We start from the raw sequence: 20,449 nt of genomic DNA, 5'->3' as shown, positions 1-20,449 counted from the left end.
GACACTCTAAAGCACTCTCCTGAATAAAACAGAAATGCTGGTAAATGAAGACTAGGGAAATGTTTGGGATAATCAGGACCCAGGTAGGCAGGAAATCTTCTCGTTCAGTTCCTACACTACTGGCACTGATGAATCTTTAAGCTAATGAAAAAACCCCAGTATAGACCATTTGCATGCAAAGGCAAAGTGGGAGTGGATTTTACAAATATAAAACATCTGAACACAAGGATCAATTGAGGAAAAAATAACAGCTGAAATGACACATTGGGCCCAAGTTTCCACATGATTCGCGCCTGATTTTTAGGAGCAACTGGTGGAGAACGGACTATCTTAGAATTCACAATTCTCTACATTTTTTTTTCTGCAGTTCTATTCAGGTAGAACAGTTCGACTTTGGAACAGAATTTTTTCTTCAAAAGGGGGCGTGTCCGGCCACTGACGCCTGATTTGAAAGTTTCCACAGTGAAAATGTACTCCAAACTAAAGTAGAATGGAGCAAGTGAAGATTTCTGTAGAACTGAAAAAACCTGTCTACACATTAAAAAATCAGGCGCAGGTTACAAATCAGGCGTCCAGAACAAGGTGGGGGAGGAGGGGGGTAAGGGAAGTCATTAAATTCTACACTCAATCCTTATTTATACTTATACAAATAAATCCAACCTGAATAAACATTTATAAGCAAAGAAAAGATTAAATAAACCATCTTCCTACCTGTGTGAAAGTGCTTCAGCCAGGAAGAATGGTGCAGCAAGCCTCACAAAACGAGAGAGCCGACCGAACGCGGGTGGGGGGGGGGGGGAGGAGGGAGCCGACCGAACGTGGGCGGGGGAGGAGGGAGCCGACCGAACGCGGGCGGGGGAGGAGGGAGCCGACCAAACGTGGGCCGGGGGGAGGGGGAGAAGAGGAGGGAGCCGACCGAACGCGGGAGGGGGGGGAGAGAGGGAGGGAGCCGACTGAACGCGGGGGGTGGGGGGGGGGGGGGGGGGGGGAATGGAGCCGTTCCAGACGGCTGGCGGGAAAGAAAGAAGGCTGCAGGAAGCCTCAGAAATTGAGGAGCCATTTCCCGACGGCAAAAGGGGGAGGTCGTCGGGAAACGGCTGCCTCAACTTTCTGAGGCTTCCTGCACCCTTCTCACTGCTACAAGAAGCCTCTGTGCTGATGGCAATGTACTTTTATTAAAAAATGTTCAAAAACTAAACAGCTACAAAGAACTACAAAAATGGCCAAGTGCCAATGTTTTTTTTCACACTGAGCATGCGCGAACGCTCCAACGGGCACGTGCAGCGTTGCCGGCAGGAAAAAAACTAATTTAAATAGTACCCGCCCCCTCCCACTTACAAAATCGACAAGGAGCTGCAAAGCGCTCCAGAATCGCTCGTTTTTTTTCAGGCGCCGTTTTAGGCGCGAAAAATGGGCACCCAGCTCGGTGGGGCGCCCGTTTTTTTATCATGTGGAAACTTGGGCCCATTATTTCAACTTCCGGGTATCTTGGATACATAAACACTGCCACCACTACTGTGATGGAATTCTCCTACATGATTCCTCCCAAATCTCAGTAGGGGCATCTGGTAAGAATCAATTCCTACCCCATCCCACCACTAGAAGGAAAGAATGTGCCGAATGATCAAAAGGGTTAATCTTGTATACTTGCCAACATCTAGTTGAAAACATTTAGATAATGTTTAAAAAAGATCCATATTGACAAAACCATATCGAAAAAGTAAATATGAACCAAGACAAGCATGTTTGAAATGGGGCCATTAATTTAAATTAACTATGAAGTACATTAGTTACTTACCTTTCATAGATGTTTTTCAGGGTGAGATGATCTGGAACATTGTCAGTCTCTTCCAGGTATAGAATAAGCCAAGAGGTCCTGTATGGCCATTGTTCTGTAAGGTTTATCCAAGAGGCAAGCCGGTCCCAGTTGAAACTAATCTGGTTAGCCCTTAGTAAACGCCCTGTAATGAAATTTAATTAAATCCTTATTTAAAAGGCTTTATTCTTGTGATCACAAATATTTCCAAGACTGAAACAAATTAGAGATGCTATTTTAAATTAAAATTCAAACCAACTTTTAGGATAACTCTTGAAAATTGGACAGACACGATAACTTCTAAACCAACATCACATGACAAATTACATGCATTTATACAATTTCATCCTGAATTTTAAATAAATATCAACGATTAGAATTGTACAAGCATCTTTCCCTCTTTTCTGCATCTTCTTTTAAAGAAATAGTTAAGTAAACAACGGCAAGTAGATTTGCCCAAGGAATGTTTTGAAACCATGAGATTTGCCCAAGGAATTTTTAAAACCATGAGATTTAATTTCAATGTTAGCTTCATTTCACCATAACATCTTCCTTTATCTTTTTTGATATTCGAAATAACAATTTAGTTGATGACAACCGATTGTGCTGCAGAACAGCAATGAGCCATCAGCACAAAAAGCATCAAGAACATTTTTCAATTATGTATTTTATGCAGGTAAAATATATTTAATCAAGTGCAAGTAACCACACGCACCTGCTTGGCAATGTGAATGGCCAGCGTAAATTCTTAATTTACCAGCCAAGCACTAAAACGACAATTATTTTTACATGCAACGTGCACTTTTATCCATATTTGTGAATATAAATCATACCTGGGTTTTATACCCATTTTCCAATGTAAAATAAAACAAGTTATGTGGGAAAATCACCATTAATCCATATCTTATTAAAAGTTTCATGTCTGCACGCACCTCCTGTCTACAAAACTGACTTCTGGTTGTCAGTTTTGTTTGTCACACTTGTGTTAATATTTCTATTGGAAGTTCCCATGTCCAGATTTATAATGAGATTTACCCATGTAAATTTGTCAATTTGCAATTGCACAAATTAACACTAGATGGTGGTGTACTAATTTATGAACGTCTTCCTTCCAGCTTGGACACCATCTTGATTTTTCTTGAACTAATGTTTTTTCTCAGGCAAGTTTGTTTCAAAGTTGAATTTTAGTATTATTTTGTTTTCATTTTGTTAAATATTTTATCATTCTTCACCCCTTTTAGGTATGAAAATAATTTGGTTCCCCAGTTATGGCATCCTTCAAAAGATCACCCACTGTTCCAGCACCATTGGTTGGCCACAGTCTTGTTCTCAACCACCATGGCCCCCTGTGTTGGCTGCGGGCTAGTCCTCTGCTACTACAACTGTCCCAATCTTCCTGCTGATGCATCAATCCATAGTATGACTTTAAAAAGACTGAATTTTGTTTGCAAACCTTGGATCCAATTAACCCCTATCCTTTAACCCCACTTCATCTGAAGACTACAGTTGTTCTCAACTCCTGTGAAAAAGAGAACCTGCTTGTCACCACTCCGTGGCACAATATTGTGTACCACTGGGTTTTATTTAATTTCCCGGTTAAACCAATGTTGAAGTGGTCAGTGACCTTCAAGTAATTACATTTTCATGGAATTATTAAGGACTTATAAAGGTTACAGAGAATGACAAATACCCAAGAATGATTACAAGGCAATAATCTGATTGGGAGATGTAGAGAACATAATGAACTGTGAGTGAAATTCAAGTAATTTATAGCTGTTACTTGAACCAGAAAATAAGATTAGTGTGTTGAAATCACTCCAGGGTAGTGAACTTCACTGCAGCTTTATTCATTTTCAATCAGCTTTTTGACAACAGCAGCTCTCAATGCAGATGCCAACAGTCAATGTTGTCCACCACATAGAAAATAACTACTGCAAGTTTATCAGGAAAAATAAATTGATTACCAGGAGAAGTAACACAATTACACAGAAGTTTAGACATTTTAAATATTAAACATATAAATATGTAGCAGATATGTTCTCTGTGTATTATTGAAAGTATATTTGCATGGAAACCATGTGGAAGTATTTTAAACCAAAGTTACTACTTACCTGTTACTGAAACAATGTTGAGCAATCGCCTCATGGTCTGAGGACTAATGTCACTAAACCAATCTTCAGTAACCAGAAGCTTGGTCAGATCAAAAGACATCTGCCTTGTAACTTGCCGCTGCATCTGTCGGCGACGATATGTATCCTGTTGATACAGAAAATGATCAGAGTGTGCAAAAAATGAGAGAGAAAGAAAGAGAAAAAGGAAGGGAGGGAAAGAGATAAAAGGGTAAAAAAGAGATAGAGGGAGAAAGGAGAGAAAGAGTGAAAGAGCGGGACAAAGAAAGGACTTGCATTGATATAGTGCCTTTCACAACCTCAAGACATCTCAAAGAGCTTCATAGGTAAGTAAGTACTTTTGAAGTGTCGTCATTTTTATAATGTAGGAAAACGTGGCAGCCAATTTGCAGAAAGCCAGGTCCCACAAACAGCAATGAGATAAATAACCAGATCATCTGTCTTAATGTTTGTTGAGGGACATACCACCAGGAGAACTCCCCTACGTATCTCCTAATAGTTCCATGGGATCTTTTACTTTTACATGAAGGCAGGCAGGTTTTTACACAGGATATACAGCACAGAAACAGGCTATTTGGCCCAACCAGTCCATGCCAGTGTTTATGCTCCACTCGAGCCTCCTCCAGTCTTTCCTCATCTAACCCAATCAGCATAACCCTCTGATGAAGGCTCACAGACCTGAAACGATGACTTAAGTGAGCTTGTAACAGCAGCATTTTATAAATAAGAAGGGGGAGAAGAGAGAAGAGAAGAGGGGGTGGGGGGGCGGGGGGAGAAAGAGGGGGCGAGGGGGGGGGGAGAAAGAGGGGGCGAGGGGTGAGAAGAGAGAAGGGGGGAGAGAGAGAAGGGGGGAGAGAGAGAGGGGGGGGGGGAGAGAAAGAGGGGGGGGAGAGAAAGAGGGGGGGGAGAGAAAGAGGGGGGGGGAGAGAAAGAGGGGGGGGGAGAGAAAGAGGGGGGGGAGAGAAAGAGGGGGGGGAGAGAAAGAGGGGGGGGAGAGAAAGAGGGGGGGGAGAGAAAGAGGGGGGGGAGAGAAAGAGGGGGGGGAGAGAAAGAGGGGGGGAGAGAAAGAGGGGGGGAGAGAAAGAGGGGGGGAGAGAAAGAGGGGGGAGAGAAAGAGGGGGGAGAGAAAGAGGGGGGGAGAGAAAGAGGGGGGGAGAGAGAGAGAGGGGGGGAGAAAGAGGGGGGGAGAAAGAGGGGGGGAGAAAGGGGGGGGAGAAAGGGGGGGGGGGAGAAAGGGGGGAGAGAGAAAGAGGGGGGGGAAGAGAAAGAGGGGGGGGAGAGAAAGAGAGGGGGAGAGAAAGAGGGGGGGAGAGAAAGAGGGGGGGGGAAGAGAAAGAGGGGGGGAAGAGAAAGAGGGGGGGGAAGAGAAAGAGGGGGGGAAGAGGAGAGAGAGAGAGAGAGAGAGAGAGAGAGAGAGAGAGAGAGAGAGAGAGAGAGAGAGAGAGAGAGAGAGAAAGAGGAGGGGAGGGAGGAGTAACGTTAAACAGATGAGCCTACCCTGTGAGCCTGAACTTCCATCAGTACAAAACTTTTGCAAGAATCCAACTCCACTTACTCACTTCACACACACATTAATTATCGAAAAAAAAAGTCCTGCCCATCTATACCTAGGTGCTGAACTCACTATCAGGCTGAACTCCCACTGAGGCTAAATTCCATAGTCGTCTGTGCTTTCACAGTCCACTGTTCCCTCGCAGGTCGCAGCGGAGAGCCCATTTGGCCAGGGCTAGGTGCGGCGTGCTTCGGGTCCCTCCCACGCAGCCTGCAGCACGCGCACACAGAATCTGGGGGTGAGGAGCTACTGCACATGCATGCACACTCTAGCGCGCATGTGCAGAGGTTCTGGCACTGTTTTCAGCGCCGGGACCTGGCTCCGCCCCCCACGCGTTCTGCCGCGCTGCGACAAGGGCCTGGATAGATCGAACTGCGTGAAGAATACGAAGGTAAATAATCAGCGCCGTTTCTGCTCTAAAAAGTCGGCAGACCGGAGTTGCGCTGTTCTAAGGGTCGGTGGAAACTTGGGCCCAATGTATCTAAACTATTTGCTTCAACTTGGGCCCAATGTATCTAAACTATTTGTAGCGAGTTCCACATTCTTACCACTCTGAGTAAAGAAGTTTCTTCTGAATTCCTCATTTGATTTCTTGGTGACTATCTTAATATGATGGCCTCTAGTTATGCTCTTTCCCACAAGTGGAAACACTCTTTCTGTATCTACTCTATCAAAACCATTCATGATTATAAAGACCTATTAGGTCACCCCTCAGCCTTCTCTTTTCATCCTTTCCTGATAGGTGTACCCTCGCATTTTAATACTCATCCAAAATACTGGACCTAAGATTGTATATCACTGTTTCAGTACTACATTGAAGTATCAGACTAAATTATGTACTCGTCTCCGGAGTGGGGCTTGAACCAGAGTTGTGTGATCTCTGAGCCCAGCCTCATACCAGAGGGCTATATAATGCACGATTTTAAATGTTTTAAGTATTTTAATTCTAATATAGGACTCATTTTGACATAATTTAGCCATGAAAAGTAGTTAACACATCCCTCAAAAACTGTTGATACTACCTAGTAATTAATAAATTGCAGTTCATTTTACTGAAACAGATAAGCAAGATCAAAGAATATGTTTAAAATGACAGTCCCTGTAGCATTTACCTAGTATGTTAATCACTGCTGCTTGAAATCTCTCTCTTCATTTCATTGGCCACCAACCGATCCCTCATTATGTGGACTGGATCCTAAATTCATTCTGCTGCCCCCCCTCCCGCCCCCAGCTCTCACTACATTGCAGTATGCTCTGCTGAGAAGAGGAGTAACCTTCTCCCTAGTCTCCACCATCAATTTGAAGATGGCTGCAAGAGTGGCCTGGGATAACTCACCCCTATAGGGAAGCAGTAGATCTCTCCACAATTATACATTGAGCTCAGTCAATATATAGAATCCAACATGTAGCAACACCTTATGTACCATAATTGATACATGCTGCACCACGACAAAGGACTAGTTTTAGTTAATATGATTGCTAAACCCTATATTACTCTTGGGAGAAAGTTTGTACTTGGTATAAGGCAGAGCGTTCAATTTTACTTTGATTCTAAGGAATAAAAAAGGACAAACACGTCATTGTAGGACTCTTTTTAAAATACACACACACTTCATTAGTGTTCATTATGTATAAATGCTAGAGGGTTGGAAGAAAGGAACTTCAACTAGAATGTTGTTGTTAAAAAGCAACATGAGCAGTTATCGTTTTAATTTGTACTTTAGCAAAAATAAACCAAACATTAATTGCGCGGAATTTGTGGTCAGCAGCAAAGCAATGGCGTCATCACTGGGTCCGGAGTAAGTTTTGCGCAAAGATCTGTGTGTCAGGAAGTTCGGGTTTTCCAACGCGCAATTCAAATCAATATAGTATTGTGGGAATCCCATAGTGCGAGTTGCTGTGAAATCAACAATCTATCTAAGCAGCCAATCAAAGGCAGAATTCTCACAGACAGCGCACCAGAAAGTGGGTAAGCTCTTAAAATTCTAACTTTCAAAAATGAGCGCGCAAAAATGGGGAAAATGCAAACTGAAAATAAAGATGAACGAACTTAAAAAAAAAAACTTTAAAAAAAATGTTTATAAAGTTTTTTTTAAAAACTATTAATTTTTAATTACAATGGATAAATTTGATACTGCACAAAATTAACATTAGTTTTTCCAAGTCCAAACCTTAGTTTAACAATACGTTGTTAAAATCCCAGTTATACCTAATCCCTTTGGTCTAATTTTTAATGGGGTATTTAACAGCGTATTCGCTACGGAAGAGCCAAAGTTTGTTAGTTCCCATGATTTAAGAGATTTCATTAAATGATGACTCTGTTGGAGGGGGAGGGGGGCAACTTCAGGATTTTCTGCATTAGGTTGCACATGTGCTAAATCCTGAAGTTGTGGTCAGTTTCAAAGGCAAAATGATGGTGAACGCCACCAGCTCACCGTCATCAGGACTGCAAATTTCAGGCCAATGATTTTATCTGTATGGGGTTCTACTTTCCAATGGTTTCCAGCCCTCACTCTGTTGAGATGGTGTCTTAGATACTCAATAGACTCTTCAAGCACAATTAAACAAAATACCAATCCCAACTCCACTATTCATTTCTCTTCCAGAGGTGATGTCTGAAAGGACACAACCCTTGGTTAATACCAATTTCTAGGAAATTTCTGTTGAAATTACACTGAAAATAGTTCAATTGTCTTATACAGTAAAACCTCATGTAAGCATCGGATGAAAGAAAAACGAAAAGTTAAATTGAATTTAAAACTTACCCTTCTATTGAGTGCTGTCTTACTGCCGAGTTTGGTCAATTCGCCTAAGCTGTGCTGTGAAAGTTTTCGATCATTATCTTCATGCCAACCTGCAACACAATAACAAAGGCTGTTACAACGTATTTGTACTCCCAGAACATCTGTAACACAGCTGGAATAGCCAGGAAATACATATTGTAAAATTGAAGTCACTGACAAGACTCTTACTTGTACATTCCGAGTTTCCAACGTCTCCATTAGATGGCGCTGCTGCAAAAACCTTCTTTGCACTACTAAGCCCACGACTGTTTAGATAAACAGGCAGATGGACTATATTCCGCATATAGTCATGTCCATTTATATTAGAGTCCCTTAAAACACTATTCAGATTTTGATTGATTGCTTTTATGATGATATGTGGGTCACTGGCAAAAATGGCAATAAAGGGACCTTTTGAAAACAAAACACGTACCTAGAAGATAAATATGATAAAGTTGACATTTAAGAAATAAAACCAAGGGTTAATAGATTATCTTACAAATTCTGATGAATGCCCATCCCTTTATAACTTGAAGCACATCTATCAAATCACCCCTCACAAAAACAGCTTCAAATTTTCAGACTTGTATTCCCCATACCAGCCAGCAATCTAGGTTATATATTTTCTATTGCTTCAACATCCTTCCTATAGTGTGGAGCCCAAAACTGGACAGTACTCCAACTGTAGCTATACGAAGGTTTTATATAGATTCATCATTGAATGTCAACATTTATATTTTTTGCCATAATACACTATTCTATTAGCCTTTTTATGGCCTTCTTCACACGAGCTACTGCCTTTAATGCCTTGTGAACACGAACCTCCTAAATCTTTCTGCCCTTCCACATCACTCAGCATTCATTATTTTTCCAACCAAAATGTATCTTCTCACATTTACTGACATTGAATTCCACAATCTTATCAATATCTCCTTGCAACATCGAATCAAAATAGTACAGCACAGGAAGTCATTCGGCTCATCAAGTCTGTGTCAACTCTTTCGAAGAGCAATCCAGGTAGTCCCACTCCCCTGCCCTTTCCCCATATTCCTGCCATTTTTTTCTCCTTCAAAATGTATCCAATTCCCCTTTGAAGGCCTTTATGTCCTTCGAAATATGCAATGCCCAGAATTGGACACAATACACCACAGCTGGGGCCGAATTAGTGTCAAAAGTACAAACGTTACGTTAAACCTATGCCTCTATTTATAAGGCCCAGGATTCCATAATTTAGTAACTGCTTTGTTAACCTGTCCTGCCACTTTTAAAGGTTCGTGCACCAACACCCCCAGGTCTCAGCTCTTGCACCTTTAAAATTGTACCATTTAGCTTGTATTATCTCTCCTCATTCCTCCTACCAAAATGTATCACCCCACACTTTTATTTGTTTAAATTTCATCTGCCATGTGTCCACTCATTCCATCAGTCTACGTTCTCTTGAAATCTATTACAATCTTCCTCACTGCTTACTACACTTCCAAGTTTTGTGTCAGCTGCAAATTTCAAAACTTTGTCCTATACCCCCAAGTCATTAATGTACATCACAAACAGCACTGGTCCTACTATTGAACCCCAGGGACCACCACTGTACAATTCCCTCAAATCTGAAAAACAGCCATTCACCCCAACTGTTTTCCATCCCTTATCTGATTTTGTATCTCTGCTGCTGCTGCCCCTTTTATCCCATGGGCTTCAATTTTGCTCACAAGCCTATTATGTGATACTTTATGAAACCCCCTTTGAAAGTCCATGTACACCATGTCAACTGCACTGCCCTCATCCACCCTCTTGGTTACCTCATCAAAAAACTCAACAAGTTCATGAAACACGATTTGCCCGTAACAAATCCGTGCTGGTTCTCCTTTATTAGTCCACGCTTGTCCAGTGGCTGTTAATTTTCTCCTTGGAATTGCTATAAAAGTTTCCTCACTACCAATGTTAAACTGACTGGCCTGTAATTGCCAGGTTTATCCTTCCTTTTTTTGAACAAGGGTGTAACATTTGCAATCCTCCAGTTCTCTGGCATCATACCTGCATCTAAGGAGGATTGGAAGATTGTGGCCAGCACCTACACAATTTCGACCCTTACTTCCCTCAGCAACCTAGGATGCATCACAACAGGACCAAGTGACTTATCCACTTTAATTACTGCCAGCCTTTCTAGTACCTCCTCCTTATCTATTTTTATCTCATCCAGTATCGAGTCAACCTCCGTGTTTACCGCAGTGGCAACATCCTCTTCCTTGGTAAACACAGATGCAAAGTACTCATTTAATACCTCTGCCATGTTTTCTGCCTCCATCAACATAAGAAATAGGAGCAGGAGTCGGCCATTTGGCCCCTCGAGCCTGCTCCGCCATTTAATAAGATCATGGCTTATCTGATCCTGGCCTAAACTCCACTTCCCCGACCGCTCCCCATAATCCTTGACTCCCTTATCATTCAAAAATCTGTCTACCCCCAACGTAAATATATTCAAAGACCCAGCCTCCACAGCTCTCTGGGGTAGAGAATTCCAAATATTCACGACACTCTGGGGGAAAAAAATTCCTCCTCATTTCTGTTTTAAATGGGCAACCCCTTATTCTGAAACTAATACCCCTAGTTCTCGATTCACCCATGAGGGGAAACATCCTCTCTGCATCTACCCTGTCAAGCCCCCTCAGAATCTTATACGTGTTATAATAACATAAGAAATAGGAGCAGGAGTAGGCCACCTGGCCCCTCGAGTCTGCTCCGCCATTTAATAAGATCATGGCTGATCTGATCCTGGCCTCAACTCCACTTCCCCACCCGTTCCCCATTACCCTTTATTCCCTTATCATTCAAAAATCTGTTTATCTCCGCCTTAAATATATTCAATGACCCAGCCTCCACAGCTCTCTGTGGCAGAGAATTCTATAGAGTTATAACCCTCAGAAGAAATTCCTCCACATCTCAGTTTTAAATGTGCAGCCCCTTATTCTGAGACTATGGTCCCTCGTTTTAATTTCCCTTATGAGTGGAAATATCCTCTCTGCATCCACCTTGTCGAGCCCACTCATTATCTTATATGTTTCGATAAGATCACCTCTCATTCTTCTGAACTCCAATGAGTATAGGCCCAACCTACTCAACCTATCTTCATAAGTCAACCCTCTCATCTCTGGAATCAACTTAGTGAACCTTCTCTGCAAGTATATCCTTCCTTAAGTACGGAGACCAAAACTGTAGGTGTGACCTCACCAATACCCTGTTGAGTTTGTAGCAGAACTTCTCTGCTTTTATACTCCATCCCCCTTGCAATAAAGGCCAACATTCCATTTGCCTTCCTGATTACTTGCTGTACCTGCAAACTAACTTTTTGTGTTTCATGCACAAGGACCCCCAGGTCCCTCTATACTCCAGCACTTTGCAATTTTTCTCCATTTAAATTATAATTTGCTTTTCTATTTTTTTCTGCCAAAGTGGATAACCTCACATTTTCCCACATTATATTCCATCTGCCAAATTTTTGCCCACTCACTTAGCTTGTCTATATCCCTTTGCAGATTATTTGTGTCCTCACAGTTTGCTTTCCCACCTATCTTTGTATCAGCAGCAAATTTGGCTACATTACACTCAATCCCTTCATCTAAGTCATTAATATAAATTGTAAATAGTTGAGGCCCCAGCACTGATCCCTGTGGCATCCCACTAGTTACAGTTTGCCAACCTGAAAATGTCCCATTTATCCCGACTCTCTATTTTCTGTTAGTTAGCAAATCCTCTATCCATGCTAATATAGTACCCCAAACCCAGTGAGCTCTTATCTTGTGCAATAACCTTTTGTGGCACATTACTGAATGAATTCTGGAAATCCAAATACACGACATCAACTGGTTCCCCTTTATCCACCCTGTTCGTTACATCCTCAAAGAACTCCAGCAAATTTGTCAAACATGATTTCTCTTTCATAAAACCATGCTGACTCTTGCTTGACTGCATTGTGATTTTCTAAATGCCCTGCTACTACTTCCTTAATGATGGACTCCAGCATTTTCCCAATGACAGATGTTAGGCTAACTGGTCTATAGTTTCCTGCTTTCTGTCTCCCTCCTTTCTTAAATAGGGGCGTTACATTTGCGGTTTTCCAATCCGCTGGAACCTCTCCAGAATCCAGGGAATTTTGGTAGATTACAACAAATGCATCCACCAACTCTGCAGCCACTCCTTTTAAGACCCTAGGATGCAGGCCATCAGGTCCAGGGGACTTGTCCACCAATAGTCCCCTTAGTTTGTCTAGTACTTTATTTCGAGTGATAGTGATTTTTTTAAGTTTCCCCCCCGCCAATAGTTCCTTGATTATCAATTATTGGGATGTTTTTTGGGTCCTCTACCGTGAAGACCGATACAAAATATTTGTTCAAAGTCTCTGCCATTTCCATTTTCCATTATTAATTCTCCAGTCTCATCCTCCAAGGGACCAACGTTTACTTTAGCTATTCGCTTCCTTTTTATATACCTGTAGAAGCTCTTACTGCCTGTTTTTATATTTCTTGCTAATTTACTCTCATATGCTATCAATACATCTCCATTATGGTCCCTCCTTTAGTTTAACTAGCTTTCCTAATAATTCTATTTATTTATTATATCTACCATCTTGCTTTTAACCAATTCAGAAAGTACTTCCTCACTTTTGTAAATGCTGAAGCAAAATAAGATGAAGAGTGACACAGTTAATTCAGAGACTAGGGTCCTGAACTTAAGGAAAGGTAACTTCGACGGTATGAGACGTGGATTGGCTAAAATAGATTGGTGAGTGATACGAAATATTGTTCAATTGCCATTTCTGTTTCCCATTATTAATTCTCCAGTCTCATTTTCCAAGGGTTGACAGTGGATAGGCAATGGCAAACATTTAAAGATCACATGGATGAACTTCAACAATTATACATCTCTGTCTGGGATAAAAATAAAACGGGGAAGGTGGCTCAACCGTTGCTAACAAGGGAAATTAAGGATAGTGTTAAATCCAAGGAAGAGGCATATAAATTGGCCAGAAAAAGCAGCAAACCTGAGGACTGGGAGAATTTTATAATACAGCAGAGCAGGAGGAAAATAGAGTATGAGAGGAAGCTTGCTGGGAACATAAAAACTGACTGCAAAAGCTTCTATAGATATGTGAAGAGAAAAAGATTAGTGAAAACAAACGTAGATCCCTTGAAGTCAGATTCAGGTGAATTTATAATGGGGAACAAAGAAATGGCGGACCAGTTAAACAAATACTTTGGTTCTGGCTTCACGAAGGAAGACACAAATAACCTTCCGGAAATATTAGAGGACCGAGTGAGGGTCTAGTGAGAAAGAGGAACTGAAGGAAATCCTTATTAGGCGAGAAATTGTGTTAGGGAAATTGATGGGATTGAAGGCCGATAAATCCCTGGGGCCTGAGTCTGCATCCCAGAGTACTTAAGGAAGTAGCCCTAGAAATAGTGGGTGCATTGGTGATCATTTTCCAACAGTCTATCAATTCTGCATCAGTTCCTATGGACTGGAAGGTAGCTAATGCAACACCCATTTTTTTAAGAAAGAAGAGAGAGAGAAAACGGGTAATTATAGGCCGGTTAGCCTGACATCAGTAGTGGGGAAAATGTTAGAATCAATTATTAAAGATGAAATAGCAGCACATTTGGAAAGCAGTGACGGAATCGGTCCAAGTTAGCATGGATTTATGAAAGGGAAATCCTGCTTGACAAATCTTCTAGTTACATCCTCAAAACATTCCAGTAGAGTGGACAAGGGAGAACCAGTGGGTGTGGTGTATTTGGACTTGCAGAAGGTTTTTGACAAGGTCCCACACAAGAGATTGTTGTGCAAAATCAAAGCACATGGTATTGGGGTTAATGTACTGACGTGGATAGAGAACTGGTTGGCAGACAGGAAGCAGAGAGTCGGGATAAACGGTCTTTTTCAGAATGGCAGGCAGTGACTAGTGGGGTGCCGCAGGGCTCAGTGCTGGGACCCCAGCTATCTACAATATACATTAATGATTTGGATGAGGGAATTGAGTGTAATATCTCCAAGTTTGCAGATGACACTAATCTGGGTGGCGGTGTGAGCTGTGAGGAGGACGCAAAAAGGCTGCAGGGTGACTTGGACAGGTTAGGTGAGTGGGCAAACACGTGGCAGATGCAATATAATGTGGATAAATGTGAGGTTATCCACTTTGGTGGCAAAAACACGAAGGCAGAATATCATCTGAATGGCGGCAGATTAGGAAAAGGGGAGGTGCAACAAGACCTGGGTGTCATGGTACATCAGTCATTGAAAGTTGGCATGCAGGTACAGCAGGCGGTGAAGGCGGCAAATGGCATGTTGGCCTTCATAGCTAGGGGATTTGAGTATAGGAGCAGGGAGATCTTACTGCAGTTGTACAGGGTCTTCGTGAGGCCTCACCTGGAATATTGTGTTCAGTTTTGGTCTCCTAATCTGAGGATGGACATTCTTGCTATTGAGGGAAGGTTCACCAGACTGATTCCGGAATGGCAGGACTGACATATGAGGAGAGACTGGACGACTGGGCCTGTATTCACTGGAGTCAAGGATGAGAGGGAATCTCATAGAAACATATAAAATTCTAACGGGACTGAACAGGCTGGATGCTGTTCCCAATGTTGGGGAAGTCCAGAACCAGGGGACATAGTCTAAGGATAAGGGGTAAGCCATTTAGGACTGAGATGAGAAGAAACGTCTTCACTCAGAGAGTTGTTAACCTGTGGAATTCCCTACTGCAGAGAGTTGTTGATGCCAGTTCATTTGATATATTCAAGAGGGAGTTAGAAATGGCCCTTACGGCTAAAGGCATCGAGGGGTATGGAGAGAAAGAAGGAAAGGGGTACTGAGGTGAATAATCAGCCATGATCTTATTGAATGGTGGTGCAGGCTCGAAGGGCCGAATGGCCTACTCCTGCACCTATTTTCTATACTTCTATGCATCAAGTAACCCCGTCAATTTCTGTTTATGTTCCACTAAATCACTGTTCTCTCCTTTCAGGGGCACCACCTAATATTTGACAATTCTCTTTTTACTGATATATATGTTGAAGACTATACTGTCTTTTTTTAGTTCATTCTTTCTGGATTCACTCCTTATACTTCATCTTTGCTTTCCCTTTTTGCTTTCTTAACCCCCTTCTTTACTTTCTTGTATTCGCTCACTTTTATCATACCTACGGGGTCCCTTATTGCCTCTTCAATTTTTGTTTGATTCTAACCTTATTTATCATCAACAACATTCTAAAAGTTGTAGTTGTCTCGTTTTTTTAAACTGGTACACATTAAAACACAAGTTTTAAATCTATAAGAATATCCTTGTCCCAATTTACCTCAATTAGCTCTCTCATCTTTCTAAAATCTGTTCCAAGCCACTCTGATTCCTTTGTTTTTGTACTATCTTTTTCCCTTTATATTCGCAACTAAAATCTCAAACATATTAAGAGCACTTCTCCAGAAGTGCTATCCCACATTAACGCATCTATGTCATTACTCAACTATATCAAGCAATGCCTCTCCCCTTGTAGGAATAAAAACATACCTCTTGAGGAAGGAGACCAACATACATTTTAGGAATTCCATTCCTTTTTCTTTGTTTACTCCTTTCCTATCCCAAATGTGAGTGGTTATTTTAAATCTCCGATAACATTAATGTTCTCATTTTCGGGGGGCGAAATTGCCCCTTTGCGAAAGGCCCGTTAGCACCTCCGGGAGGCAGTAATGGGGCGAGACCTTTTGCCCAGGGGCAGGCAGCAGAAGCGACTTGGTCGGAATTGTCCCCGGATTGGCGGCACGTCAAAATGAGTTTGAGCTGCGCCCCTTACTTTGCGCCATGGGCAGCGGCACACACACCGATTATGGCATCGCTACGCGCGCTGACCTCTTATCGCCCCGCGCTGATCCCTTTACGCCCCTTGGGAGTGAGGTTGGCATGGGGCGATGCCACCGACAGCTTTGCGGATCACAAAGCTGTGGTGATTGGGGTGCACCACCCGCCCTTAAGGGGGAGAGCCTTTTTGTTGGCTGACTTTGCAGTCGGCATGACAATGGCAATTGCTGGCCCAACTGAAACCCTCCCTGGTGGCCCAGTGGGCACCACAGAATTAGCTGAAGATTTCACAGTGGTCCTCTCCTTTAAGAGAAGGGGAGGGACGTTTGTGATGCGTCAGCTCCAAGAGCTCCCGGATGATTTTTTTTAAGTTAAAGTGCCCAATTTCGGGCCTCTTGTGTCCGCCGACCACCAGGTAAACAAGAACTTAATTCAAATTAAGTGACCCAAACCCAGCGTGCGGCAATTTCGCCCCTTTAGTCATCATAGAAAAATTACGACAGCGAAGGAGGTCATTCAGCCCATCGGGTCCGTGCCAACATCAGGGAAAAATGAAAAAAGTTAAAGCTAAAGGCTGAATGTGCGAATGTGCGAAGCATTCGCAACAAAATAGATAAATTAATAGCGCAGATAGAAATGAATAGGTTTGATTTAATAGCCATTACGGCAACGTGGTTGCAAAGTGACCCAGGTTGGGAACTATATATTCCAGGATACTTAACTTTTGGAAGAGATAGACAAAGTGGAAAAGGAGGGGTAGCCCTGAAAATAAAGGATGAAATACAGACAGTAGAAAGGATCTTAGCTCTGAAAATCAAGAAGTAGAATCAGTTTGGGTGGAGCTAAGAAACAGCAAGGGGCAGAAAACATTGATGGGAGTTGTTTATAAGCCCTCAAATAGTAGTGGTAATGTAGGGCACAGTATAAATCAGGATTTTAGAGACGCATGTAACAAAGGTAATAAAGTGATCATAGGGGACTTTAATCTACATATAGACTGGGCAAACCAAATTTGCAGCAATAATGTGGAGGACGAATTCATGGAATGTATACAAGATAGTTATCGAGATCAGTATGTTGAGGAACCAACTAGGGAACAAGCTATTTTAGATCTAGTATTGTGCAATGAGAAAGGGTTAATTAATAACCTTGTAAAGGGGTCCTTAGGAAAGAGTGACCATAATATAACAGAATTTTATATTAAGTTGAAAGTGATTTAGTTAACTCCGAAACTAGGGTCTTAAATCTAAACAAAGCAAACTATGTAGGTATGAGGAACGAATTGCCCAAGGTAGATTGGGAAACTACATTAAAAGGTACGACGGTAGATAAGCAATGGCTAGCATTTAAAGAATTAATACATAATTTGCAACAAATATACATTCCTTTAAGGCACAAAAACCCCCACAGGAAAAGTGGTCCAACAGTAGCTAACAAGAGAAGTTAAAGATAGTATTAGATCAAAGGAAGAGGCTTAAAATGTTGCCGAAAAGAGAAGCAAGCCTGAGAACTAGGGGGATTTATGAATTCAGCAAAGGAGGACCAAGAAAGTGATAAAAAAAGGGAAAATAAAATGCGATAATAAACGAGCGACAGACATAAAAACATACTGTAAAAGCTTCTATAGGTATGTAAAAAGGAAAAGATTAGCAAAAGTAAATGTGGGTCCCTTACAGGCCGAGACAGGAGAAATTATAATGGGGAATAAGAAATGGCAGAGAAATCAAACAAATGCTGTGTGTCTGTCTTCACACATGAAGATGCAAAAAAACCTCTTGGAAATAGTGGAGAACCAAGGGTCTAGCGAGAAGGAGGAACTGAAAGAAATTAGTATTAGTAAAAAAAAAATAGTACTGGAGAAATTAATGGGACTGAAATCGATAAATCCCCTGAACCTGACGGCCGACATCCTAGAGTTTTGAAAGAGATGGCTATAGAAATAGTGGATGCACTGGTTGCCATCTTCCAAAATTCCAGATTCTGGAACAATTTCCGCAGATTGGAAGGTAGCAAATGTAACCCGACTATTTAAGAAAGGAGGGAGAGAGAAAACGGAGAACTACAGACCAGTTAACCTGACATCAGTAGTAGAGAAAATACTAGAATGTATTATTAAGGATGTGGTAACAGGGCACTTAGAAAATAATAATAGGATTGGGCAAAATCAACACAAATTTATGAAAGGGAAATCATGTTTGACGAATCTGTTGAGTTTTTTGAGGTTGTAACTAGCAGGTTAAGGGGAACCAGTGGATGTGGTGTATTTGATTTTCAGAAGGCATTCGATAAGGTGCCACATAAGAGGTTATTAAACAAAATTAGGGCTCATGGGATTGGGTATTGGTTAATGGATAGAAAAAAAAGAGTAGGACTGAAGGGTTATTTTTGTATTGCGGACTGTAACTAATGAGTTACCGCTATTCACAATCTATAATCAATAATTTGGATAAGGGGACCAATTGTACTTTATCCAAGTTTGCTGATGATACAAAGTGGGAATGTAAGTTGTGAGGAGAATGCAAAGAGGCTTCAAAGGTATATAGACAGGCTAAATGAGTGGGCAAGAAGAACATGGCAAATGGAATAGAACATGGAGAAATGTGAAGTTATCCACTTTGGCAGGAAAAAGCAGAGTATTTTTTAAAACAGTGAGCGATTGGGAAATGTTGGTGCCCAGAGGGACCTGGGTGTCCTTATACACAAATCACTGAAAGTTAACAAGTAATTAAGAAAGCAAATGGCATGCTGGCCTTTATTACAAGAGGATCTGAGTACAAGAATAAAAGGGGTCCAAATTGAGTTCTGCCCCAAACGGGGCGCACTTACCGTTTTAAAAAGAATTTCTCCGCTCCAATCCATGGGGTGGACAATCTGGAGAAATTCAGGACTTGGAATTTTTTTTCGGACGGGGCAGATGTCGTGTCATCAGCGGGGCGGAAGTGTAGGCAGGTCGGAACGGTCGTTGCCCCGAGTCATCAGCGCCACGCTGATGGGTCACAACATCCCTCCCCTTCAGTTAAAGGGGAGGGCCGCTGCGAACTCAGTAAAGTTATGAAAGTTAGGTCCACTGGGCCACCAAGGAGGGTTTTGGTCAGGCCAGCAGCCTGGCACACAAAAGGGGGTGCCAAGCTGCCTATTGACAGCCCGGCTGAACTCATGGGCATAACTGTCGGCCCGACCAGGCTGTTGGCCAGTATCGCGACCTCCCCTTCAAGGGCTGATGTGTCACCCAGCCACAGACAACTCCCCGCTGAAGAAAAAGGTCAATGGCACTGACCGGCGGCGGCGTTGCTCCCATGGGGCAATACCGCAAGGAGGGCGGAAAGGGGGCCGACATCTGTCGCTAAGGGGTTAGCGCATGACCGACGCGGTGGGAAAACGGGCTGAGCGGAAACCAGCTCCTGCCGCTTCCGACCCAGGGGCAATTTCGGACAGGTTGGCCCATCCATCCACTCCTGGTCGGTAAGGCCTCTCAGAGGCGGTAATGGAGCTTATGGAGGCAGGCAATTTTGGCCCCAAGATGTCTTACTGCAATTATATAGGGCCCTGGTGAGACCACACCTGGAGTATTGTGTACAATTTTGGTCTCCTTACCCAAGGAAGGAAATACTTGCCAAAGAGGGAGTGTTAACAAAGGTTCACCAGACTGGTTCCCGGGATGGGGGGATTGTCCTATGAGGAGATATTGAGTAGACTTGGCCTATATTCTCTAGAGTTTAGAAGAATGAGAGGTGATCTCATTGAAACATACAAAATTCTTACAGGGCTTGACAGGGTAGATGTAGGGAGGATGTTTCCTCTGGCTGATGAGTCTAGAACCAGGGGTCACCATCTCAGAATAAGGGGTCAGTCATTTAGGACTGAGATGAGAAATTTCTTCACTCAGAGGGTGGTGAATCTGTGGAATTCTCTACTCCAGAGGGTTGTGGAGACTCAGTCGTTGAGTATATTCAAGACAGAAATCGATAGATTTTTGGATATTAAGGGAATCATAGGATATCGGGATAGTGCAGGAAAGTAGAGTTGAGGTAGAAGATCAACCATGATCTTATTGAATGGCGGAGCAGGCTTGAGGGGCCGAATGGCCTACTCCTATTTCTCATGTTCTTATGTAAGTGTAGCATGCTTGGGAGGAACACGTGAATTTGGACCTTTGGGTCCCAAAACTCTCCACTACTAGTGTTTTCCTCATGTCATGTCTGGGTCTGTGGTAAACCAATTGATAGAAATTGCTTGCTGCAATTAGTCAGCAACTCTATTATCGTTGTATCATGCAACTACTAGGATGGTAGAAGGCGAACTCGATGGATCATAGTCATTTTTCAT

The 20,449-nt window shown here is 42.4% G+C and overlaps 1 protein-coding gene across 6 annotated transcripts in view; it reads right to left on the bottom strand.

Annotated features, from left to right (window-relative positions):
* LOC139267124 (kinase D-interacting substrate of 220 kDa-like) overlaps window positions 1-20,449 on the bottom strand; it is a 225,306-nt gene that overhangs the window by 63,854 nt on the left and 141,003 nt on the right. For all 6 annotated transcript variants that reach the window (XM_070884962.1, XM_070884957.1, XM_070884960.1 and 3 more), the window contains 4 exons: window positions 8,470-8,713; window positions 8,263-8,351; window positions 3,928-4,072; window positions 1,799-1,961 (listed from right to left, as the gene is read on the bottom strand). In XM_070884962.1, coding sequence (XP_070741063.1) covers window positions 1,799-1,961; window positions 3,928-4,072; window positions 8,263-8,351; window positions 8,470-8,713 — 641 coding nt within the window. The remainder of the gene's footprint in view (window positions 1-1,798; window positions 1,962-3,927; window positions 4,073-8,262; window positions 8,352-8,469; window positions 8,714-20,449) is intronic.

This window comes from Pristiophorus japonicus, chromosome 7 (assembly GCF_044704955.1).
Source record: "Pristiophorus japonicus isolate sPriJap1 chromosome 7, sPriJap1.hap1, whole genome shotgun sequence".
NCBI lineage: Eukaryota > Metazoa > Chordata > Chondrichthyes > Pristiophoridae > Pristiophorus > Pristiophorus japonicus.
Note: the sequence above shows the minus strand (reverse complement) of the source record. Positions and strands in the feature narration are given on the sequence as shown.